The 27,884-nt window shown below is 35.8% G+C and overlaps 1 protein-coding gene across 1 annotated transcript in view; it reads right to left on the bottom strand.

Moving 5' to 3' along the window:
* Nucleotides 1–27,884, bottom strand: part of GPC5 (glypican 5) — a 1,030,679-nt gene that overhangs the window by 543,306 nt on the left and 459,489 nt on the right. Inside the window, exon 4 of the mRNA XM_044669349.1 lies at nt 19,337–19,462. Within this exon, the coding sequence (XP_044525284.1) occupies nt 19,337–19,462 (126 nt within the window). The remainder of the gene's footprint in view (nt 1–19,336; nt 19,463–27,884) is intronic.

A 27,884-nucleotide genomic window follows, 5' to 3' on the forward strand; every position in this document is an offset into this window, starting at 1 on the left:
TCTTGAATAGGTGATATATGACTTCTTCCACAACATGACAAACATGGAAAAACATATTGCATACAAGGGAAAGATCAAGGGAGAGAACATGGATCACAAAATGTCAGAAAATGTTTATTAAAATGTGTACTTACATGTAAGTTGGAAAATATAAATAAAAAATTTAATTAAAAAAGTTAACGTGTTATATAAAGTATTGATACTGCATAACTATTGAAGCAAATGGCTATTCTAAATACTTATAGAGTAATTTATTTAACTAGTCTTTGATTAAATAAATAGACTTCTAGAATTTTAGAAACTGAAGGGCCATTAAACTCCATGTGTTGGAGAGTAAATTTGTATGTTGGTGATTATTTATTTTAAGTAAATATTTCTTTGTAGAAATGATTCTGTTAGATAAATAGAACTGGGGAATAAAAATCCACCCCTACAAATGAAAGAACACTAATAGAGATGAAAAAATTGGCATAGAGCTGAGACATCCTAATCCACTTAAGGCTACCAGAGAACCCAGGAGAGAAGTGAAATATAGCAACCCTAGCCTTCAGGAAGGAGGTCTGGGATATTCAATGTTACACTTTTATTTTAGAAAAGAGATTAACAAGGCCTAAAGAGGTAAGAAGAATTTTACTAAGGTAGGGACAAGCCAAAACCCAACTCTGGGGCCAATGCTCCTACCTAAACAACAGTTTCCCACATTTAACGATTGATGACAAATAAAATGGGGACAACATTTTTCAATTCCACACTGCCTCCACAACTTTCCAGCTATTTGGAAATCATAAGATACTAATTTTTAACTAGTTTGACACAAGGTAAAGGCTTTTTTTCTATTCTCTATACAAGAAGAGATCAAAATTGCAATTTAGTCAGAATTGCTATAGCAGACCACACAGACCAAGAAAATGCATAATGATGCTTTCTAAGTATTCTAATGTATTTGAGTCTTCAGGATATCAAGTCTAATGGTGTCCCATTCCCTTGCCCCTGAAGATGTCTGAAACATTTAAATGCTCTGAGGTTCTCCATTCCCAGAAAACTTTATTTGCCTAAGGGAAATATCATTTAGTGACTACAACAACATTCCAGGGTATTATCATTGCCAACTATGAATTATTATGTGACCCAATAATTCTCTGTTTGGGTTTTCTTTTCCAAGGTAAATACTGAATATTCTCTAGATTATCAAAATCAACTAGTAGTTCAATAGATGGTATCACCAACCTAAATCTGAGGCTTTTTCAATAGGCTAGAAATGATCTTTCCATTTTAAATGAAAGTATGATGTGAAAATACAAATGGCAGTGGAATCTTGCTCTATAATTAGTAAGAAACTTCATAAAAATCCAGCATCTAAGGAAGTAGAAAGCAAAGGATACCCTGCCTTTACCAGGACAAATCTGGATTTTGACATTGGCCTTGTTTATTTTGTTTTATTTTTTTAAGTACTAGCAGAAGATGGCTAGGGAAGATAATGAGTACAGAGAAAATGTACTGTTTGTACCAGTCTGTTCACCCAAAATAAACAGACACTTCCAAATGATCCATTTGATTGTTCCCACTGATAAGTTTGTAGATATGGTTGAATGCTCTCACATAGACAAGCAAAAGACCAAAAAGGGATAAAATTACAGTAGATTCTGATCTACAGTGCCAAGCCTACCTTTACTATTGAGCATGCTAAGCTCTGCAAGCTTGTGGGTTCAGGCTTCAGTGTTTCTCAAAAGCAAAAAATAGTTGGAGATTTATATACACATTAACCTATTATAATTTGGAGCCAGTTATCCAAATCTAATCCCTAATACTCTGACAGATTTCAGTTAAATTTCTTGACTTTTCTAAATATATGTGTGTATATATTTCTTATTGTTTAGGTATTTTTCAATTGTGTCAAATTCTTCCTGATATCATTTAGGATTTTCTTGACAAAGATACTTAAGTGCTTTGCCATTTCCTTCTCCAGTTCATTTTACAGATGGAGAAACTGGGGCAAACCAGGTTAATTGGCTTATCCAGGGAAATATAACTAGTAATTTTCTGAGGCCAGATTTGAACTCAGGAAAATGAGTGACCACAGGTTCAGCACTCTATCTACTGTGCCAACAAGCTGTCCCACTTTTATATATACTACATGAGTTCAAATATAAGCTACTCTTCTTCTTCTCCCTTCCTGACATTATTTTAAAATTTGGCTTTTATAAAATTTGACTGTGACCTGAAATCAATATTACTTCTTTTGTGAGGTCTTGCTGTATGTATATGTATATATCACATGTATTTATATTAACACAGATTAAATATGTATATGTATTCATATGTTTCACACATTAGAATTGTGCTATATACTAGCTATATGTACTATACCTGTGCATACATACATATATGTTTATACAAATAAATGTGCATATTACTTTTCTGTGTGGACCTACTGTGGTTATGTATACAGTCTATTTATATATGTATAGTCCTTTTAAAGAGCTTTCATTATAGTAATCTAGCCTATAATTTGAAATGGCCTATGGACTTATATGGTACTAGCTTAGGAAATGAATTTTGTTTTGTATGTCATATTTTATACAAAATAATTTTAAGAACCTTATACTAAAATGACATCTATATATGTATATATGCATATATATACATATACATACACACACACATATATATATACACAAATACATATATCACATTGATCATGGAAAGAGGATTTCAAGAATAGATCCCAATGTCTAATACAATGTTGATTCTGAGTTTTCTCTAACTTCCTCATTTCCAGAATTCTAGAATGTTTCCTGATATGACCCTTACTCATTTAAATCAATAAGGACATTACTGAAATATAAACTAGAATGTCTTCTCTACTCACACTCAACTGTTGAATTTCTATCATTTTCCTCAAAATCCAATTCAAAGGAAGCTTTCCCTGATTTCCCCCAGGTCAGCACTTTGGACATTCTCCAACACATGTACCTCTCTTATGAAGGTATTAAACATCATTCTGCATTCCAGTTAACTCTATATACACTACAGTATCCTAATAGCTTTCAATGTTCTCTAGGGCCGGGACCAGTGGTTTACTGGGTTTACTGGAATGACCTTGCACCAACTCTCAAAAGTCAATTGTTCAGTTTTCATTGTGAGCATTTACAGCTCAGAAATCAACAAATTCTACAAACTGCAGATTGATTTATTGTTTTGCTCAAACATTAATGCAGATTAAACCTGAAAGCATGTGATGCTTAAAGTTTGGTTTTTGTTTTTTTTTCCACAGACGTTTGTTAAATATTTACCAGAACACTACTGTCCAGGACCTTATTTTAACTACTCTTTATAGCTCCTTTATAACTTGGCAGTTGGTTCCAAAAACAAGAAGCACTTCAAAAGCATTTGTTAAAATGAGAATTATAGAAAAGTGTATACATAAAAATATTTCTAAGGTGAGGATAATTTGTATTTATTTACTTCTCTGAAACAAACATTTCTTCTTCTTCCTTCCCCCCTTTCACGGTCAAAATTTTCTATCAACAAAGAAAGAGATCAGTCACATATGTGTTAGATAGTTCACAGCCACCTTTATCTCAACATCAAGCCCTTAGTGGTCACCAGCATTCAATCCTGAAAACCTGCCAAATAATACAGTTCAACATTCTGGCAAAGGTTTAATGGAGAGCATTCATGTTGACAAGATGAGTCATCTAGCCCTCTGTCCCACATCAACTCTGGTATTTTACTGAAGAGGTTGCCAGTTCAGTGTTGTAAATTCCATTCTTGTATGACAGGAATTCATGATGGAAAATGTTACATTCTAATGTGCAGGTAAATTTCAAGTCAGTATTTACCAAGTGTTTCAAAGCAACATAATAATTCCATTTAAATTTGCCTTGCAAAATATATCAAGTAGCATGGAATTCTGGTATCAAGGGAATGAAATTTAGTGATACTTGTTAAGTAATTCCTATAAGCAGAAATGATGATTCTATGGAGCACATTTGAAGATCTGGCATTCTGAGCATTTTTTCCTATGTGTGTTGTAGTATTTTATTTTTATAGATAACAAATCACTGAAATGAATGTTTTCATATTCAAATGTGAAATTATGATAAAACCTAATAAAAAGATGGTGCTTTATGAACTACAAATCTAAAATCTATGACATGGAGAAAGGGAATAATATAAATAAGATTATTGGAAGGCAAGGGAATATCTCAAAAAATTTCGGTTTGTATTGGCCCATGGCAGAATTCCCTAGAAAAATTCAAGCATCAAAATGATTCTAGAGCAAAATACTTAGGAGCTAACAAAATCTGACCTGGGTTGAATAATACTGTAAGTTTTAGGAAAGGTATGCTTTTTGGTAATGTAACATTCAGATATTTGGTCTTTGATGTTCTTTACTCAAATGTGTTAGGAAAAAAATGAAAAGTGAAGGGTTTTTTTTGTTGTTGTTGTTTTTACAAAAAGATCAGATAGGATAATTAAGGAATTCTCATTCCTTTCTCTTACTTCCTTCAATAAAACATTCAATACTTGAAGAAAGGCAATAAAAAAATCTCAGGAGAGTCTATTTTAGTGTCTCCAGGGCAAGAAACAGTGAGTGACACTAAGTGTCATAGAATGATTGCTGATATTCCAACCTAATTTTCTTCTGGTTATTCCAACTCATCAGATATTTGTTTTAGAAATTCAAAGGAGAGAAGAAAATGGAGAGCCATAGAAGGCTTAAACCTTTTTGTCATTCAAAACAACATATAGTGTGCTATGGTGAGATTTATAATCATTTCAAAGATCTAGCCCTAATTGCCTAGTAGTTCATTTAGGATGGATTGTATGACTGGACTGAGGAATGATGACTTACAAGCCACTGGTTATAGAAAAAAATATTTGTTTTACCTCTATATCACTTTATCTTTGCATCTTAACTTTTATCATTCCCTGGAGAAGTTGACGGTGTGTGGTAGGTATGAGCAGATTATCATTCTTCATAATAGAGGGAATGATTTGACGAAAGACTATAAACATTTTTTTTCAAATAAGGTTTAAAGAAAAGCAGCATTCAGAACAGTAACTATAGTAACATGAGCCATCAAAATCTGAAGTTACAACCCCAGCTACTCAGGAGCTCTTAACCTTTACACAGTCCTTCATTTTGGAAATGAAGATTCTGACTCATGAAGAAGAGGACGAGTGGCTGCCTAACCTTTAAGTGGTGTACAGTGGGGATGAACTGACAAAACCCCAAGTTCAACAAATTATAGATTGAATGAGGGAAAGACCGATACTTCATAGAAATGAGAAGTTTTGTGAGGTTAAAATGGGAGAATAGGTAAAGAAGAGGAAACTGTTAAACTGAATTATTCATGTAAAAACACAAAGCATATTGGAAGTCAACCAACAAATTAAAATATTTTAATTCAGGAGTTTAGCTATGATTTTCCTAGGAAAAAATTGAGGTATGGTTGGAGAGTACTTGAGACTAGGATGGTAGTCTCAAGGTATACATTCAGAACATCAAAGAAAAAAATAGGAATTGTATTACTCAAAGCTAAAAGTGATTTGAAAGAGAATAGGACTATAGTTCTAGATTAGGACTTGACTTTTAAGACCATCTAGTTCAATCACCTTATTTTACAATTAGAGAAACTGAGGGTCAGATATTTGATGAAGTCTTACATATTAATTAGCTGAGTAAGACTTTGAACTAAAGGCTCATAACTACATAGTCTGCATTCAAACTTATCCCATCTGATCTCATTTTTATAAAGAGATGAAATGATTTATCCAGGTCACTTTGGTAGTAATTAAAAGATTCAGGATTTAAACCAGAGCTTTTGACCATTTTATCCAATGGTCCTTCCATAGTCAGTGTTTGGTGCCTTGTGCTAATGGGAAACAAATACCACATAGGTTGAGTAAAGGTTAAGAAAGAAAAGGAAAAGAATTAGAGCAATATTGATTTATAGTTTATTATAAACCTAAAAGCTAGATCATGGAATTTAAAATTCTGCTTCAGCTACACTAACTATTATATAGTTAGAGGATTTTGTACCTTGGACTTCATCCCCCGGAAGTCCTTCAGTATTTCCCAGAATTCCTTTTAATCTCTCCACCATGTTGCATGATCACATTTTGTATATAGTTGTGGGGAACTCTGCCTCTCTCATTTTTTAACACTTGTGCAGTTGGGAAAGGAGGCTTTTTATGTTAGTTATTAATAATAAAATCTTGTTAAATATAATACTTAGAATATTGGATATTAATTTTAACCTTAAAACTATGTAATCCTGGACAAATCACTTAACCTGCTTTTGCCTCAGTTTTTCCATCTTCAAAATGTGAAAATAAAATTCCTACTTCACAGGGTTATTGTAAGGATCAAATAAAAAATATAAAACATATGTAAAGAATTTTACAAACCTTAAAGAGATATGTGAATTATAGGCATTGGTAGCAGTTACCACCATGAGGGAAAATTAGAATTTCTTCAGTAATTTGAAGGTGTGAAAATTAGAATTTCTTCAGTTAATTAAAAGCTTCTTTAGGGCATGACATTGTAATGATGGGAGATGTGAATTAGTCAAATATCTTCCACCTCAAAATATCACTGTGTCCAATTCATTTAATATCATATTAGGAAAGTGTATAAAATTAAAATATGGAGAAATCAATTAGGGCAAGTTTTTTATTTCTTCTATACAAACAGGAAAGGCATTAGATGTGCATTAGAAAATTGACCCAAAACATTGGTGAACATGATAACATAGATGGGTCATAACACCAGGCAAAGATGAAATCTACGCTGATTTTTTTTTTTACAGCAAAACTGTGAAAGAAGAAAAGTCTATTTTTGGCACTATTATCCTTCTTTCTTTCTGTCACTGCTTTTCTTCTTCCTAGCATTTTTTCTCCCAAGCCTAAAGAGCCTCATGCAGCCTTACCTAGAGTACTGAACATGCCTGGTCCCCAAGTTCAAAATCTTTCTCATTCTCCTCTCCTTCATTCAGGTTTAGCTGTCCTAGGTGATCCAGGATCCTTTCTGCTATCAACAACTCTACAGTTTTCAGTGGATATTAATGAATTTCAGCATACCAGGCAAATATATTTGCCTGAAGTTTGAACTGATCCCTTCTGAAGGTAATTACTTAATTCCAAAGAGTACTTAGAAAAGGCTGGGAGTTTTCAGATATCACATTGGGCCAAGAATAAAAATATTTAGAGGCAAAGAATCCACTGAATGATAGTCTATTCACACCTAGTCATATAGGATGTCACTGTCAATATGTGACCATGATAAAGAAAATGGATTTCAAGAAAGCTGCTTTCAACAATTTTAGAGAACAAAGAAGAATAATGATTTCAGAAATAAAGAATTATAAGAAAGGTGACTACCAGTTAAGTGCCTGGTCTGTGGTCACAAGAATAAATTAAACTAACATATCAGAAGGAAAGGAACTTACTGCCAAGTTAACTTAACTCAGAGGCAAACCAAAACTTGAAAAGAAATCAAGCCAAAAATACAAAAGAATTCTAAAGAATACAAAAAATAGTGCCATTGTATGAGGCCAAGAGAACTGAAGGAACAACATGAAAGAAGATGTAGCTTACAAGGTAGAGAATAGGTAATAAAGAAAAATGTACTGTCAGTTATGGGATTTAAAAGAAGATGAGCAAAGAAAATGCCATCTACATGACAGGAGAGGAAAGCTGATAACAGAGATGCCAAAAAGTAAAGGTACTTTGATGTCTTTTTCATGTCTGTCCTCTTTTTTTTAATTAAGAGATGAGCAGATAACTAAAGTGTCATTTGCTAGAAGAGAAGAGGAAAAACAAATGAATAAGAAAGAATGAAAAATTCATGTACAGATGTCTTCCAATTATTCTGGCTTAGCAACATGCCAACTAGGTACTTAAGCACTACTGACTAAGTTTTAAGAATCTGGAAAAGCCAAAAATCCTTGGAAGTGGCATTAAAGGAAAGCCCTAGTAAAATCTGTCCTCTTGGGTTTAATATTTGGGATTATATGAGGGCAAATCAACAAACAAAGGGAAGAGCAAAACCTGACATGTCTTTGAGAGCATTATTTTCCTCTATGATGAAGTGACAAGCTGGATGGAGGAGAAGAAGAACCAAATGGATGCAATTTATCTGGATTTTGGTAAGGCTTTTCATTCTGCTCCTGAAGGTATTTCATTAATAAGAAGCAATGTCAGAGAGTAAAATAAAAAAATACTAGATTTATAATTATGCTACTTGGTTTAGATAAAAGCACTGTCATTTGATTACCTGTGTATCCTTAGGTAAATCCTTGAATTTCTGTACCCCCCTCCCCAGTTCCTCATTATGAAGTGAGGGGATTTGGCATAGATGACTTTAAAGACTTCTTTCAAGTCTCAATCTATGATCTTAAAACGTAAAAATCTGGCCACAATCCATAAGATTCTTAGAATTCAGATATCCAACTCCAAATGAGGTAAATAGGACAATAGATAGAGCTCTGAAACTGGAGTCAGGAAGACTAAAGTTCAAATCAGGACTCAAACACTTATCAATTGTATGCCCTGGGTAAGTCATTGTTAGAAAAAAAATAAGTAAACTGAGTGGGTCTTGAAGGCAATTTGGGTGTGAGGAAGGATAAAGGTTATATAGGTGATTATAAGGTGATTGGAGGAGGAATGAAGGTACAGGAAGGTATAAAGAAGATAAGGGGAATGGGGTATGTAGGAGAGGGCAGCTCAAACAGGTTTATTCACAGAGGCTAGAGACAGAGAATATTGGGGAAGATAGGCTGAACCCTTCCAGGCAAAGAAAGGTATCTCTATAGGTACAAAGGAGTTGGGCCAGTCAGAAATGTTTTAACTCTGCCTGGAGTGGTTCCCTAGTCAGTTTCCAAAGTTCCTCGAGGGAGGAGTTGAAGGGGCTCTTCCCTGCCAGAGAAACTGTTAATAGGAGGAAGTCTCAGATAACCACTTCCTGCCAAGATGGGTGCCCTCAGTTCCCTCAAGAAAATAAAAGAAAATTATTCCTTCCCTTTCAGCCCTTGTCTTAATTTTTGACACAATGATTCACCAGAGGGTTTGAATAGGTAACAAGGGGATTTATTAATACCAGGGTCAGTTAGAAGGGGAGAGGGGTTTAGGGTTTTCTAATTGCTTCTAGGGAGAGGGGTGATGGTGGGGGAAGGGTTGCAGGAGAGGTTTAGACTGAGAGAGCCTGCTCTCTCAGTGAGGAAGATTTGACTGCCTTTTAAGTAAAGTCTTTATCAAATCACTAAAACTATAAAACTTACATATAGAAACTAAACCCACAATGTCCAATCACCCAACCCTCCCTTCCACCCAAGGCCCAAAGGAAATTCAGGGGAAGGGGAGGGATGTAGATGGAGAGATCAGGGAGAGGTCCAGAGAAATGAGATAGGTCTAAATTTCCCCGAGACAAGATAAGCACAGGCCAAAGCCAAAGCAATTAGGTCAAAGCCAAGCCAAAAGGCCTAAGCTAATAGTCTAAGTCAAAGCAAAAGCCTCTAGCCACAGCGAAAGCCAGAAGGCAAAAGTCCTGTCAGTTGGAACTTCACCTCTATTTGTAACTTCAAGTTCTAACTGACTTTCTGAAGATTCTAAGATCTTTAACTGACTTTTGGTGACCATTAGAAATTACGGAAGCAAAGGTTTCTGTTAGCCACCTTGCATTACAATCTTCTCCTTTGTTTTTTTTGGAAAATTTGCACCTTGCAACATTTTCTGGTTGCTAAGATCTAAAGGGTTACTACTCTTATTCTAAGCTAAAGATAACTATGCTCTTATCCCTATCTAAGTTTTGTAAAATAATAAAAAGGGTTGCTTACTCCTAAACTATGCTAAGACTAGTCTAAGTTAAAACTAAGATGTGCTATGATTAAAAATGATAAAGACTGATATAATAATATAAATTAGTATTTTAATTAAAGCCATGCTGATAGGGATAAAATCATTAGACCACGAGCTTGTAAGAATTCACATTGCCTCAGCCATCTTTACCTTTTGTATCGCCCGCCTGCTAGCTAAGAAACCAGTTCAAAGTCACTTCCCCGTATTTAAAGCTGTCCCTCACCTTGAATACGTAATCCAAAACAGGAAACCCATTGGACCACGGGAAATGTAGTTTTAAGGTCCCCACGTGTCCATAGAAAATATATATACTACTTTTAAATGGCATCTCCCAAATTCCAATTATACAGATAGGTTGTAGGAAAGGCATAGGAAAGGAATGGGGTTTCAGTTTTGCAAAAATTTTAAACAGAAAGGAAAAGCAGATTAAAAGCAAACATTCACAAACGGTCTTAAAGTTAACATTTGCTAACTAAAACAAAGTAATAAATTCTATCTATGTACTTATCTAATTTCATGAACTAGCAACAAAAGTATCAATTAAGAAAAATTTTGCAATCTAAATTTCCAAATTCTAATTCATCTTCCTAAAGTTAGTATATGGATATGTTAGTACACTTATGCCTATGTTAGAAATGTTAGTAAGAATAAGTAAGACTAATATTCTTTGTAAGTCTTTTGGTTAAACTATAGACTTAAGCTACGAACAGTATTTACAAAGAAAGTTTAGAAAATTCTGTCCCTGTTCTAACTTATCAAGCTAACTAACTGTCCCTGTGTGTTAGTAAAACTTATTGCTAAGGAGTAGTAAGCGAACATTTACATATATACATTATTTACAAATAAATGTCAGGTGATTTGAGTAGAAGGTGTCTGAACCAAAGTAAGAGGAAAACTGTGCTATGGCAGACAAGCTCTTCTCTCTTAAGTGTAAGTTTATGTTTCACATGTAGATGTGAAGTCAGAAAATGTTCTATGTGTTGTCTAGTGTGACCTTTCTGTGTAATGAAGTGTTACATACTTATTCCACCGGAATTCTTCTGCAATGTGTATGTACTGTGTGGATGGAATCTAAAGTGTTGGATGCCATGAGAATTCTGTTGGATGTAAGTTATGTTTTACAAATGCATGGGTCCAACGCTGTTCCAATGCTCCTTTTCACAGTGTGGTTTGTTGTCCCATACACCTATTGTGTACTCGATCATGTATGTTTTTTGTAGTCCTCAGCTTTGCTGTCCTTGTGATGATCTGCAAAGTCAGTAATGCTTCACTTGTGTCGTTTGATGTTAGCCACGAGCTTGTCAACTTGCACTGGAACTGATGTTCTGGTGTGTTAACTTGTGTTGTTTGATGTACCCACGCTTGTCATCTTGCACTGGAACTGATGTTCTGGTATGTTGACTTGTGTCAGGAACAAAGTACAAATGTCTATGAAACATGATTAATTTTTTCTTCTTTCTTTTTCTTTTTCAGTTTAATAAAGATGATTACAGGTAACAAGAGCTTGTGATAAAGTCTTTTGTGCTTTCATTTATTCGTCAATGTCTGTGTGTAGGTCTTGGATTGATTGCAAATCAAATGTTGTGTCTTCTTCTGCCGTTGATTCTTTTTCATTGTCATAATGGTTTATGGATGATTCTTTTAAGATGTAATTGGGATTGGGATAATCATTTGGGTGTAAAATTTGGTGTAATATCTGATTGTTCACTGGTTCTTGGTCTAATTCTGGTTCTGATTTATGCTCTGATTGTTGTTCTAATGCTGCTCTGGTTCAGTGGTCTTATGTATAGGCTGTGGACTTTCTAAGGACTTATTTGACTAATTGGTTGGTGCTAATTGATCTTTGTGCTGTATAATAACTGAGTCTTGTGGTTGTTGTTGGGACATGTCTTTTTGCTGGCTTGACATGGGTGACATGGAACCAAGGATCCCTTCCTTTAACTTTTATTGCACTCAGAGTTGTTAGAATTACCAGGGATGGTCCTTGCCACTTGGGTTCTAACACAGACTTCCTAGTGAAGTTTCTGATGTAAACATAATCTCCAGGTTGGAAGTTGCGGAGACTAAAATCAAAGGGTACTCTTTGATGTATCAAGACAATTTTATGAAGTTGGTTTAAGCGTTGCTTGAGTAATTTAATGTACTGTGGTCTGTATATTGAGTGAAGATGTTGTTTGACTCCTAAGGTCTCATATACTGTAGCTAAAATCTTATTCGTGAAATGGGACCCAGAATCTGATGCAACTGAAGTGGAATAGAGAATCTGGGTATTAATTCTCTCAGTGAGACTTTCACAACAAATGCTGAGGTGTTATGTTTTGCTGGAAAAGCTTCTGGCCACTTAGTTAATCTATCCACTATCACTAATGCATATCTGTAACCTTGACTCCTTGGCAGAGTGATGTAGTCAATTTGTAAGCATTCGAATGGTGTATAGGCTAATGGTTTGCCTCCCAGACTGTGGACTTTTGTAATTGTCTGGTGTGTAAATGGAATTAGTTCCAGCCCATTCCTAGTTAGTCTCGTAATTAACCTATACATAGAAATTACGTCACCCTCACCTCCCTTAGTGAGGAGGGGAGACAAGTTACCCACATGTGACAATAAGTAACAAATCAAGAATAAAGGACTGCCCTTTGGGCAGTCCAAATCAATGTAGAGACTGCCATTTGTCCATTTGAATTAGAGGTGGACCCATGGGAAGTGATGAAAGACACCATCTCTTTAAGTATGTTGGTTACTTCCTGTGGAGGCAGTTCCCGCCTTGAACTTGGTGCTGAAGGATCTTCTGAGACCACAGAACGCTTACACTCTGTATTGTCACATGGGTAAGTTAGGCTGACTTCCTTGGCCTACCTAGGCCACTTCCAAACTCTGTCTATCTGGTTGCTGGGCCTTGTGGCTTGCAGCTTCATTTATTTAGCCTTTTAACCTTCTCTCTCGTCCAGGCCTGACCAGACCTGGACTAGCCTCTCCCTTTCTCTTTATTCCTATACTTTTACCTTCCTGATTGTAAATAAACTTGCCTCAACCCGATGCTGACTTGGGTCTGATTTAATTACGGAATCAACCTGAATTATTGATTCCTGGTGGCCACGTTTTAAATATATAACTATAAAATACCTAAAATTTCCCTCTTACACTGGTTATATTGCATACAAATTCTGCACCTCTGTGAAACTCTCATAGCAACTTCATATATACCCCTTGTATTCCAATCTGCTCAACTTATATGTGTTATGTGTCCCAGTTTTGTCAACTGTAAAATGAGGATAATAGAACCTACCTCTCAAGGTTGTTTTGAGGATTATATAAATGATATTTGTAAAATGCTTAGCAGATTGTCTTCTAAAAATTCTTCTTCATTTTCTTCCTTCCAAATCATAAACTGAAAGATTTCTTGAACTCCTAATGCATATAGTATCCATTTATGTTAAAATGAAATTAGTTTCATTTTGAAAGTGTTGTTCTTAAAAATGATGAGGGCCGAGATAAAAAGGGAGAATAATATTTTAATAAAAACCATGCTGATAGAGATAAAATCATTAGACCACACGCCTGTAAATATTCAAACTGCCTCCTCAGCCATTTTTACCTTTCGTACCTTCGCGGGCCTGGTAGCTAAAAAGGAAGTTCAAAGTCACTTCCCCCGTATTTAAAACAGTCCCTCACCTTGAATACATAATCCAAAATAGGAAACCCATTGGGGATCACGGGAAATGTAGTTCCAACTATCCCAAGTGATTTTAAATAACACATTACCCCCCTGAGATCCGTTGAAAAAGACTGGTCTTTTTCAGTGGATCTTAAACCAAAAGAAAAGAGGACAAAAGCTAGCCGCATTGACAAAAAGCCAATTTTGGGGCAGTCCCCCACTGGCATAAGACTGTCCATTCAAAATAAATGCATTCAATTTGTTCAACCCCCATAGTTCAGATCAACTGCGCCCCAAAGTTCAAATTTGGGTCTTCATGATCCAGTGAAGGCTCTTCAGGCATCTTTTGGAGCCTCCATCAAACAGGTTCAGTCGTCTGGATTCTGGGGGGATGGTACAATCCTTATCCTGAAATTATTCTCAAAGAATTTAAACTTTACATTATAGATTACAAAACATACATTTTCTTCTGAGAATTATACATTACCCCCCTGAGGTTACTTCTAAAGGAGTAAAAATTGACTTGCAATATAGATTATAATTCAGACATTATGATTATAAAAACTTAACACACACCCCCCTGAGGAAAATTTTAAATAACACATTATTCCCCTGGATAGGTCAGCCACGGATGCATGGCTGAGTGAGTCACAGGGGTGCATGAAATCAATTGGCAAAAGAAATAATAAAAAGAATAAAAAGAATAAAATTCAAAATAAAGGAGAAAAAAATTATTGTGAATGAAATGTAAAATGTGAAAAAAAAATGTAAGGAAAATAAACTTATAACAGGCCTAATTAAAGTGATTTAAGCAGTTTGCAAGTACCCATTCAGGGCCAGGACTACAGAAAAATTGCCATTCTCTATATATATAGAGAGAGAAATAAAGGAAATGCCTTTCCTTGATCTGATTGCCTTCAACTTCTCAGTGAATGAGCCATTAAATGATAGCCAATCTTAGGTGCTTCACTACGGATTTAAGTTGAGGGGACCCATGTCCTCTAAATTTTTAGAAAAGATTGGGACTCCATGACTCAAACCCCAATTTTCAAGCCCTTCAAGTATTGGCATAGAACTCCTGCAATTCATGCAGATTCTCAGTCAAATCTCTGTAACCATGTAGCTCGGCACTTCTCCTAGAATCAGACAGAGAGGCATTAAATCACAATCCCATAGTCTCAAGGCTCTTCAGGTGTTTGCATTAAGCTTATATCACTGTAAAATAATTTTTAAAAAAGATAATGATTATGTATGTACTTCCAGTACAAGATGAGAAAAAGGAAAAATCAATTGCTCTAATTAAAAAAATGTTTTAAAAATCAAATATATATATATATATATAGCTTAGAACTAGTGAAAGGTTTTGCTACTCAAAAAATGAGATTTTTCTAAGAGTGTAATAGCAGATTCACAATGCACATTCAAATAGAGTACCCTAATTTCTAATAACACATTTTAAAACAATAAACAATGATGTTCAAAAATCATATACTTGTTCCAACTTGTAAACCTTGGCAAAGAGTTTCTCAACAAATTCTGTTACTGCTTCCATATAAAAATCTGAGGTCCCAGGTTCAAATCTGACCTCAGACACTTCCCAGCTGTGTGACCCTGGGCAAGTCACTTAACCCCCATTACCTACTCTTTTGGCCTTGGAGCCAATACATAGTATTGACTCCAAGACGGAAGGTAAGGGTTTAAAAATAATTTTTAAAAAATTATGAGTTCTAGGTCAATATATTCCCCACTTTGGATAGAATACTTTCATTTCTAAGAAGATTATATCCTACAAGGAGTGGCATCCTCCACATTTCATCCTTTACCTTGGCCTTAGAATAATATTCCACAGGAGGAGCCCCTGGAAAGGATCCTTAACAGAAGCATATGATGATGGAATGAAGACAGTTTTGACAAATCTGAAAAAAACAAACTAATGTGTCCCCTCTGTTACTCATTACCTGTGTGATGTTGGACATTTTATGTCTACTCCTCTGTGTCTTGGTTTTGTCATTTGAAAAATAAGGGGGGAGGTTTTAGATGGCTTCTGAAGTCATTAACAGCTTTAGAATTTTAATCCAAATGTCTGTTCTAATAGCCACTTGTTATCATAACTCCAACTTCATTTCCAAATGAGATAACAAAGGCATCATGGTTTGTAAACCTACAAGTATAATAGGAATGATGGGTAATATTATATTTTATTAGAGGGTACCTTGTTACAAATGATATAGATGGATATATTAAAAGTATTAATAGTTTATTTAAAGGCATATTGGGAATTAAGAAGGCCACGCGCCTGCTAAGATCTCACTCAAATCACCCGTCATTACCTTCTGCCCACTTGGCTGCTTCATATGAAAAAAGAGCGTTTCAATCAAGATCGCGGCAAGACAGAGCAGGGCGGTAGTGAAAGAGGCAGCAGCTGCAGCAGTCTCCAAGTCAGGGCAGGGCTATAGTGAAAGCAGCAGCACCTTTGGGGCTCAGAACAGGACAATCAGCACCAGCGAGGCAGTATCAGAGAAGTGGTCTGTACTGGCGGACCAAGCAGGAACAGAGAAGGCAGCAGGAAACCCAGCAGTCCGTCAGTGTCTGCAAGGGCCACCAGGCCCGGGGCATTGAGCAAAATAATTTGCAGCCCAGTGGCGATTAAAACCATTGTCTCTCTTCCCCGTAAAGCAGCCTCTAGGCTGGGGAAAATAGGGAGGGGACTGGGTGAGGAAAAAGATCTTTTCTGAGACTCTGGGTCCCAGAGCCACATGGCTTCTTCTTAGGCTATCTAGAAGATTGAGAGTTTGAATTTCGACCTTCTGGTTTGCCAAACTCTTGTTATTAAAAATGATGAGGGCCGAGATAAAAAGGGAGAATAATATTTTAATAAAAGCCATACTGATAGAGATAAAATCATTAGACCACACGCCTGTAAGTATTCAAACTGCCGCCTCAGCCATTTTTACCTTTTGTACCTTTGTGTGCCCGGTAGCTAAAAAGGAAGTTCAAAGTCACTTCTCCCCTATTTAAAACAGTCCCTCACCTTGAATACGTAATCCAAAACAGGAAACCCATTGGAGATCACGGGAAATGTAGTTCCAAGTATCCCAAGTGATTTTAAATAACACAAAAGTAACAATATCAGTATGTGACTATACGCAGAAAATTACAAACCCAATAATAAGAGTTGGCATAGTAGTTTATACCATAGCTTAATGAAGAGTCTATAAAAATTGCCCACAAAGGTAATTATACATAATTTGTACCCAACTCAATGAGATATATCTATTAAAATACTAGACCAATCTAAAGAATATTATTCAAAATATTTTCTAAATGCCCATATGGCAGATTAAAAAATGCAGATGATATGAGTTTGGAAAGTTTTATAACACTGTAGATGGAATGTGCAGAATTTCAATGGAAAGAGAATCTCACAAAAATAAATGAAATAGATAAAAGATAGGGAAAGATGAACAAGAATCACATAAAGCAGAAAAACACTAGGGGATACAGTAGATCAAATATAAATATACATGGTGATTGGATGATGGTTATTGTTCTTCATACTTGAAGGGGACCAAAATTACATTTTGTCTGATCAAACCAATATAAGTTCAGAAGGTTCCACCACAAGTCAAGCACAAATAGCCCATATGAACATTTGAAATGGAGAGGTCTCTAAATTTTTGAATCTCCCATTGATTTTGAATTACTGAAATTACTCTGTTTTGATCAGAGATCAGAGTAGCTTCTTTGATGCAGGCATGCCACAGAGACAAGTCCTATTCCAGCATCTCCTCTGTCTTACAATCTATAAAAAAGTTCTTCAGAGAGACCTAGAAAGTGTCCTTATATCACTTCTTCTAATCTTGAGATCTCAACGAAATTCTCTTTTAGGCAAATATATACATTCGCCATTCAGACAACATGCCTAGCCCATCAGAGTTGCACTCTCTGAGGTAGAGTCTGAATGCTTGCCATTTCAGCTCAAGAATGGACCTCCTGTCTGGTTCCTTATCTTACTAGGTGATCTTCAGAATCTCTCCAAGACAATTCAAATGTTATCATATGCTTGACAGCAGCTCCCCAGATGATAGATGCTGATCCCACAGTCCTATAAACAACTTCTAAAAAACTAAGGTAATTTTTTGGGAGGAGTGACGGAATATAGGTATATTATATCATATGTTATATATTATTATTTTATATTACATATTATTTAATGAAAAAAGTCTTAGTTTCCTTATGGGCATCTTACAAAATTCCAGTAGTGAACCACTATGAATATTTTTAATATGAATGAAAAATTGACTAATGGGAATGAAATAAGAGAAGAGTGTACAGGAAAATTTTATGGAAAAAATGTTTCCATTGGGTTTTTATAGTTGAGACTTATGACTTCCCTGGTATAAGGAATTCTCAATGAGAAAAGTTCCTTTCCTCACATAGATGAACAACTAATTTTCAACTTATTTTTTTGGAGAGTAACCATAATGAGGTCTAAAAAAATACTGCATAAGCTATTATTATTATTCGTTATTCTATGATTGCATAACATTATTGGTGAAATTTTGCTACTTACAAAGTCATCATGGTGTAATGAAAAGCACATTAGAAAGGGAGTTGAGAGGCCACAAGAACATAGCTTTCTAGGAGGAAGAGAACTGAATGGTAAGCTATAGAGTGAATAGAGTTCTAGGTCTGGAGTCAGGAAGACTTAAATTTAAATCTGGCCTGAGATAACTTGCAAGTTCTGTGATCTTGGGCAAATCATTTAATGTTTGTCTGCCTCAGTCTCTTGAACTGTAAAATGGGCATAACAATAGCACCTACCTGGCAGGGGTTTTTGTGAGGTTCAAATGGGTTAGTATTTGTAAAGCAATTAGAGCAGTGCTGGAGACATAGCATTTATTTAATAAATTATTGTTTCTTTCTTTCCTTCTCTTCTTCCATTCTTCCTTCCCCTAATGTTACATATGAGATTACTGAAACCCAGAGAGGATAAGTGAATTATTGAAGGTTATTTACATTGATTGACACAGCTCTGGACCACCATATACCCATAACAGACTCAAAAATATACCTTTCCATGCACATACACAAATAGGCATATATGTAAAAAGCACACTTTCTGACATACTAAGTACTTAATAGATGCTGTTTTCAATCTTCAATTATTCAAACATATAGTCTTAAATTATTGAGATGATACAGAAATTAGTGGATTCAAGAGCTGTATGAAAATCACACATATTCAGAGATCTAGTTTGCACATACTATAGCTGTTCACCTGTTTTCTGACTATTTCTCCTTTCTTTGTACCTCCAGAATTTAGCACAGAACCTAGCACATCATAGGCACTTAATAAATGCTAGACTGATTTACCTTTTCAAATGTTTTTTTTTAAACCCTTGTACTTCGGTGTATTGTCTCATAGGTGGAAGATTGGTAAGGGTGGGCAATGGGGGTCAAGTGACTTGCCCAGGGTCACACAGCTGGGAAGTGGCTGAGGCCGGGTTTGAACCTAGGACCTCCTGTCTCTAGGCCCGACTCTCACTCCACTGAGCTACCCAGCTGCCCTTTTCAAATGTTTTTAAAACTATCCTATATGACTTAATTCACATTGGGTAAGAAAATGGTTATGTCACTTCTAAGTGACATTTTTTTAATACTTTTTCCTCTCTCCTCGTACTCTGTCTCTGATACACACACAGGCATAAATACATACATACACAACTTGAAGCCAGAAAATAAAGTGTCAGGAAAAGAGAGCAGAGAGGAAATAAATGGCTATTAGCATTAAACAGACCAAAGGATAAAAACTACCTTTTGACCACATCTCCTCCATTCCAGCAGGGCAGTCCATCAGCAGCTGCTAATTCATTAACACAAAGCTGATCAGCCAGGCCACCATAAAAAGTCTTGTATAGACGCAGGCTGTTGATAAATTCTCTGAATAGAGAAACAAAGAAAACAATTAACACCAAAAATCCATAATAATGGCCTATAAAAATGCCACACATTGTTATATACATTACCTAGAATTTAACTTTATTGTGGCTTCATCTAATCATACTTGTGCTTATTGAACAGGGTTTCAATATTTCTTCTCAACAAATGTAGCTGCTCTATCTCTTTCACCCCTACAATGCTGTAAGTTTAAATTCACTCTTGTGTTTCAGCATAATGGATTTTTTCACTCTGCAAAGAGAAACTTTAAATTTGTCTAGACCTAAATGACATTTCTTTAGGGACCATTTGGCATTTTGAATTTCATTAGGCTTTTGTCAAAATACCCTTCATATATTGCTGATATCAGGAGCAATGCTGATGCCCTAGACCTTCCATAGAGAAGAGTTTCTCATATGTTCAGACACTTGAGTCCCTAAATATTCTTAACTGAGTCCACTCTAGAGACACACACACATCCAATTTTCCTTTCTATAATATGAGCTTAAGAAGAACCTTCATGAAGTGAAAATAATAATTGGACTATCAAAAGCAAACCCGTTTTATTATCTGACTAATTTAATTAATTGATATGGCTACCTGATTCCTAAATGATTGTTAGGCTGAAAATATTTTTTAAACATTCACTAATTGGTCAGTTCAGTTAAAATGGCCTAATTTATTTGTATAAGCATATTCAGTTTTTGTTTTCTATGCAACGATTCAGTAAAATTGAAAAATACTATTAGGGTCATGCAAATATCTAAGCTCTTAAGGGAGTGATTGGATCATCAAAATTACAGCAGTATAGTTATTAGCACACAACTGGGTACGATGAGATGCTTATTAATAAATACTTTTATATGATGCTAGACCTGGTTAGTTGCTCTCTGGTGACGATTCAAAAGTGAATAGATCTCTATCTATGACTAGATAAGAATCTAGAACAACTAGATATTATTTGGCAATACTTAATATAGAAAACTAGGGAAACATTTATTTAGGATTGTGTGAATTGAGTCTTGAAGGAAACAAAAAACTCTAAGAGTAAAAGATTAAGAATGTATCCAAGCATAAGATACACAGCTCGAGAAAAATGATATCAGCTAAACATAGGAAATCCGACACATCAGGACATTTACTCAAAATTCATAGCAGGGGTATATTCAAGTTCCATTGAATGAGGCAAAAGTAGTAGGCTCATAATTTATATTCCACATATAATATCACTAATATGTCATAAACTAAAATTGGGAATGACTCTGGCTGATAATAATATCATAGGATCATAGTTTCGGAGCTCAAAGTAACTAGAGTTCATTGAATTTTACTCCTCATTTTACAGAGAAGGAAACTGAGTCCCAGAGAAGTCAAGTGTCAGGTTAAGACTCAGGCCACAAATCTACAAAAGAAAAGAACCAAACTTAATACCCACACCTTTTGGATTCTCAGTCTAGTGTGTCATGATGGACTACAATACAATAGTTTGATCTTCATGTTTCTAAGTTGAGAAAATGAAGACACAGAGAATAACAACTTATTGATATAGTGCCTTATGAGCTTATAAATATGTATGCATATGTAGATATGTATACATGTATATATTCCCCATCTCTTTGACTTATTCTCTAATACTTACAGACATGTCCATGCTTTCTCTATATTGAATGAACCTTCACTTTTTCCTTCTATCCCCATTAATTATGGTCCAATAGCTTCTCTACTCTTCTCTCTAGTTTTTTGGAACACTATTCTTTTCTGATTTTCCTCCTACCTATCTGACTGCTCCTCCTCTGTCTCTGTTGCTGGATCTTCCTCTAAATCATTCCCTCTAATCATAGGTGTCCCTCATGGTCTTGTGCTAGGCCCCTTTCTCTTCTCTTTCTTTACTCCCTGATAATCACATTAGCTCCCATGGATTTAATTCCCATCTCTATGCTGAAGATTCTTAAGTCTTCCTCTCCTGCCTCAGTTTCTCCATTGACCTTTAATCTTGGCTCTCGAGCTTTCAGAAATCTCAAACAGGATAACAAAGTTAAGAAATGTCTGAGGCCAGATGTGAACCCAGTACTTTCTGGCTCTCAATCCACCAACCTACATAGCTGCTCCTACTTATTATTTGTTTGTTGTTTATTTGTTGTTTCTCCACTAGATTGTGAGTTTCTTAAGGGTAGAGGTGTCTTTTGCCCATTTTTTTTATCCTCAGTGCTTAGCATAGTTCCTGGTCCATAGTAGCCACTTAATAATAATGGTGGTCACCATTTCAAAGTATTTTTGCTCAGTCAAAATTACTTTAATAGATTTTATTTACAAAAGAGGTAAAAAGAGTGAAAGCAGAGAAATACAAAAGGGTAAAGACTACATTAGCCCATCTAACTAAATATTACTTCAGCACTCAACTCAGCCAAGACTTGTTGATCTTCAACTGGAATGAAACTCTCTCCAGAAGACAGGAATAGAAAGTCAGCTATCAACTCACCCAAGTTGCCTCCAAGAAGCAGGTCAAGACAATGACTCAAGTTGAAGGTGACTCCTGAGGCTGACTTTCTTCCTTGAGCCAACCTTCTTCTTGAAGCTGACTTCCTTCTTGAAGTTGAACTCCCCAGCCCCAGAAATTCAGAGCCTTTTATAATGGCTTCTTGTCCCTTCCCCTCTTCACAAGGGCCAATCACAGCTTCCAAATTGCCTAGCATTGCCAAGGGGACAGTGTCTGTGGGATCTACTTCTCACCTTCTGGAGATATGAATTCTTGTCAAAAGGGTTCACAGTTTCCTGGCTGATTGAATTTTTGAAGGTATAAATTCACTAGGTGGTTTGCAGCTCTTCCACCTAGTGCTAAGTAGGGTGTTCAAGCTTTTGTTGATTCAATTCAAAAGTAGACAAAGGAAAGTTAATCCTGTCATTACAATCTGGTGAGGTACTAAGTAGGGGTACTTAAGTTATTGTTAACCAAGTGTGAACTCAAAATAGACAAAAAGAACAAAGAATTCCCTTTTCACAATATATATGTTGTTTTTGCCTGCCATGAAATACATTTAGGTTCTACTAACCCCAGTCAATTTCCAGTTTCCAATTTCTAGAACCATTCCAGGAAGTATCCTCCAGGGAAGTAATGAATATGGGGGTGGAGGGTGGCATAGATATTATGCATGAACAGTGTAAAAAAAGTAGACAGCAGCAAAACCATTCATGCAAAGGTTGTCAGCCCTTGTTTCCCTGGAGCTCATTGAAAGCAAGGGAGATACATGGACCAGCATAGTGATCATTTCATCATTTCCATTGTACATATAGTAGGGAGAGTGAAAAAGAATTGTCTACTGTTAAAAATATGTAATAACCAGAGAGGAAGGCACACTCCTTAAAGCGTATTTCTGATTCTTTCTATCACAGAATAACTCCATAATTAAAATTAGCAAAGTGAGAAGAACTATGCAATTTCATCCTTTTAATTTCTCCCAGATATAAGCAGTTTACTTAATAATAACAATAATAACTAGCATTTATATAGTTCTTACTAGATGCCAGAAGCTGTGCTAAGTGCTTTATAAATGAAATCTCATTTGATTTTCACAATAAAACTGAGAGATAGGTGCTATTATTTCCACCATTTTCACAGTTCAGTTAACTGAGGCAGATCTAGGTTAAGTCATTTGCACAAGGTCACATAGCAAGTAAGAATCTAAGGCAGGATTTAAACTCAAATAAGTCTGATCCTAGCTCAATGCTCTATCTACTATGCCACCTATGTTTACTTGTTCATTCATTCATTTTGTGGTAGTGGTGGTGATGATATGGTTGAGGGGTAGAATAAGGGTGTTCCTGTGATTTTATCAATGTGGAAACTCCCTTCACAGATATAGATGGAAAATTCATCTGTAACACAAGACCATAGATACTAGATCTGGAGATTGGAAGGAGGAACCTAGTCTATCAATTTTATTTTACAAATGAAGAAACTGAAGTCTAGGAGTTTAAGTGACTTACCCAATATTACACAGATTAGGGGCAGAGCCAAGATTTTTAACTTGGGTCTCATGATTCAATGCCCTTTCCCTACACCATGTTGCTTCCCTAGTCCTGAGGCACTGTAGGAGTTAAGTGACTTGCAAATTGTAGCTCAACTAGTATATGTCAGAGGCAATACTTTAATTCATTTCTTTTAGACTCAAAGGTCAATTCTTTATCCATTATACTATATTGCTTGGTATGCACTTGTTGTTTAGTTATTTTCAGTCATTTCTTTGTCTTCCTAAATACTTTTGAAGTTTTTTGTGGCAGAAATATTGGAACAGTCTGCCATTTCCTTCTCTAGCTTATTTTATAAAGGAGAAAACTGTGGCAGAGAGGGTAAAATGACTTGCCCCATGTCACACAGCTAGTAAAGTGTCTGAGACTGGATTTGAACTCAAGTCTTCCTGATTCCAGGCTCAGCACTCTATACACTGTGCCACCTAGTTTTCCTAGCTTGGCCTTCACAGTAGGTGCTTAATAAATGCCTGTTTGGGGACAACAAGGTGATATAGTGGATAGAATGCCAGGCCTGGAATAAGGAGGATCTGGGTACAAATCTGACCTCAGATACTTCTTAACTGCATGACCCAGGGCAAGTCACTTAACCTCAAGTGCATAGCCCTTGTTGCTCTTCTGTCTTAGGACTGATACTAGGACAAAAAATAAGCATTTTTCAAAATAACAAATAAATAAATAAAAGTAAATGTCCAAATGAAGGAGGGCTACAGTAATCAGAGTAAAATTAAAACTTGAAAGGATTTCACCGCCACATTTTTATTGGAGATTATATGGATATATATATATATATATGTATGTATATATATATATATATATGTATGTATGTATATGTATATATATGTATGTATGTATTTATATATATAGCACTTAGTACAGTGTGTGGCACATAATAGGCTCTTAATAAATGTTTACTGACTATTGTAGTTCAATCACTAAAGAATTATGTCTGCTTAAACATAAAGATAAATTCAAAATACAGTCAAATTAGGCTTTAGGATTGTGTTACAAAGTTCAAAACATGTCTGTATCTTTGCAGAGAGTATTTTGTGAAAGATATCTCTAATTTATTCAAAGATAGTTCTCTGGAAATTCACAAGAAGTGTCTTCTCTACTTCTACCCATACTCCAAGAAGGGGATCACTCTAGGTTTGAGACAGCCCATTTCTTTTGTTTAATGATTAGTATTGATTCCTCCCCTCCCACCCCAAACCAGTAAGTACACACATAATATAGAATCCAAATTAAATGCAGTGCCTAGCACTCTGTTTGACAAACTCAGAAGAACAAAGGTCAAATTGTGCAGTTTGCTAGTTAATGGCCTGAGGCAAAGTTAGGTTAATGTGGCACTAATGAGCAGGCTCAAGCCTGTAGAGATGTCTGACCACAGCTGTCAAACAGAAGACATTTAAAGTGTCAGTTTCTTCTCCAGCAGAGGAAATATGTAATTACATGTTGCTAGATAGGAATTGTGTCTTCTATATCTATTCTGTAAGTACATTTAATCTTTTTGCTTTTTCTCCACTAAAAGTATCCTTCATTTTGCCCAAAGGAGAAAAAAAAGTATAGATGATTCTTCAGAAGAGAAAAAAAAGTAATGTTGGTGATTTGAGCTCCTAGTAACATTTATCATTAAGGTATCCTTGCATATTATTTAACATTTGGGGGTTTTATTTCTCTGGTAAGGAGAGAAAAGAGAGGTTGGAAAGACAAGGAAGGAAAGGAAGTAAAAGAGAAAGCAATAGAAGAAGAAAAAGGGGGAGAGGGAAAGAGAGAGAAAAAAGATGGAGAGATAGAAGAAGAAAGAGAAAAAAGAGAGGGAGAGGGAGTTAGAGAGGAAAAAGAAGAAGAGGGAAAGAGAAAAGGAAAACACTTAGCTTTAGCCCTTAGGATATTATTTCTCTGTACTAGATAATGAAACATGAGATACTGTGCTTATCCATGATGCAGAAGGATGTCTAATCAAGACAGTTATATAAAACATGAGTCTATTTTTGCATTTTGTAGAATTTGGATAATACTTATGTCTGATTCCAAATGGAAATGGAAATTCTTTGACCCATGTGAGTAAAACAAAAAACCCTGCTGTCTGAATCCTCTCTGAACTTAGCCCTCATTATAGTACTTAGGACCAAAGTATCAATGCTATGCTCCTCAGGAAAGCTTTTCTTGGATAAGTGACTCCAGGTTTTGTATTCCCCACAGGAAGTCCTCTGAGGGCACATTCACATGGCATGTTTTCCCCCTCATTAAGGGATTTGCTTTGCTTTCCCATTAATGCTCCAGGGTTATAGGAAGGAGGAAAGGAGTAGTGTCAGGAAGAAAGAGGAAATGTAGAAATCTGCTTCTATTGTCCCAGTCCCCCCTGGTGTGGTTTGTTTTGCTGACTAGTACTCAGGCCATGTGCTTATCTTTCTGGCAGGGTGATTTAGTATTTGCTCCTGTGCTGGTAGATTGTAGTTAGCTCTATTAAAGCATATGTGCATGTCTCTGACTCTCAGTTTTCAATGACTCCACACCCCCAATATAGCTAAAAGCACCGTGAAGAAGCATTTCTAGTGAAAGCATCATCATTTTTAAAAGGGTCATCTAAATCTCTCTTTCCAAAACAACTCTGCTCAGGACTGTTGGAACAATCTTGAAAAATATACCTCTAAAAGCCTTGTTTATGATCTCTCATAAATAAGGGCTTTAACCACAGACTTCTTTGCAGTCATGACAATAAGCCCTGTACCAAGAGTCCAAGGACTAAGTGAAATTGCTGTGTGCATAAAGAAAATAAGGCACCAAGCTTGAAAGAAATTTCCTACAAGCTGTCTCTTCTCTCTATGGCCTTTGGGGTGGATTTTCAAAAGAATGCACGTATTGAAGTCTTGGTTCCATTAGCCTGGTGGAATGTTCTATTAATTTATGAACAGAAAATTGTGGGCAGAACACTAGTGAGTGGGATGGGGCAAAGCTAATGCAATGCTTATAAGTCAAATATGGAATGTATATAAGTCAAGAGTTCCATTATTCATTCAAGAAGCATTTGGTGGGTCTATAATATTGATAGTTGCTGTTGCCTTGGTCTAAATAACAATCAAGGGAACACATCAAGAAAAGTAGTGGTCAAGAGAACAGTAAGCCTTTACCAGGCCTGAATCAGAGAAGTATTCTATTTAAAATTCACATTTTGAAACTGAAAAGAACCATAAAACTATAGAAACTGAAGAGGAAAAAAACCATTAAGCAACCAAAGGAACAAAACTTGACTTATTTCTTCACTACAATGCTTCATATATAGTGTTTGTGTGTGTATGTGAATATATATATATATATATATATGTATGTATTGTAATAGGGAAATAGACTTATGCCCTTAGCCTGACTGCTAAATCTGCTTTCCTACTGTTAAAATCTATTTCCATATTACGGTATGTGTGTGTGTTGTGTGTTTGTGTTAAGTCTCTTTCTCTCTCTCTCTCTCTCTCTCTATATATATATATATATATATATATATATATACACACACACACACACACACACACACACACACTTAAAAACCCTGTTCCCTATTACCAAATAATCTTTTATCTAGTGTGGAAGTTCCCATCTGTTCAGTTCAGTCACCATCTGAACTTCAATCTTAACTAATACATAAATCATCAGCAATTTGAATGGGTCAATATGACTTAGACTCAAAAATATGAGAGATCTGGAAGGAGAAATAATAGAGAATTTAACCTAAGCCTCTGCTTTACAGGTGAGAAAAGACTTGTTGCTTTTCTATTTTTTTCTACCACAAGAGAATCCTTAGGAAGTCTAGCTCAAAGAAATGATTCCCAGAAGTCTCCAGAGGAGGTTTTGATCAGTTTTGCTCTTGACAAGTTACCTTAGTATGTATGTTTATTAACAATTTGTTAACAAAATGATGCTATATGTATCCTTCTGAAATATGAGGCTTAAGTAACATAGCTACTATTATCTCAAATACAATGGTGTAAGGGCCTAAGGAATCTCCTTGTTCTCCTGAAAGAAGAAGCCTCCAGGGAGACTCAAAACCCCAGCATTAAGCTGTTCTGGTAAATTCTACAGTAATAGCTCCAAGTCCCAGTCAGACTCTTCATGGCACTGACTATCAACTGATAGACAATTTCCAGGAATTTCCTGTGCTCCCAAACTCTTTTTAGTCATTACGAGTCACCAGGTCCAGGATCCCTCTTTTCTCTCTCTAATCCTTAGTTGAGATAAGAACCCTATTAAAGGCTTTACTTGTTTGCAGCCCCCAGTTCCACTCAGTATTCCCAGTGATGTTTCCATCATCTCTGACTGTCTTTATTGTATTTCTTGTTCATTAATCTGTCAGAGATGGACTGTCACACCCAATGTCAAAAAAAAATTGAAACGTATTGTGGCA

This window comes from Gracilinanus agilis, chromosome 3 (genome assembly GCF_016433145.1).
Source record: "Gracilinanus agilis isolate LMUSP501 chromosome 3, AgileGrace, whole genome shotgun sequence".
NCBI classification, from domain to species: Eukaryota; Metazoa; Chordata; class Mammalia; order Didelphimorphia; family Didelphidae; genus Gracilinanus; species Gracilinanus agilis.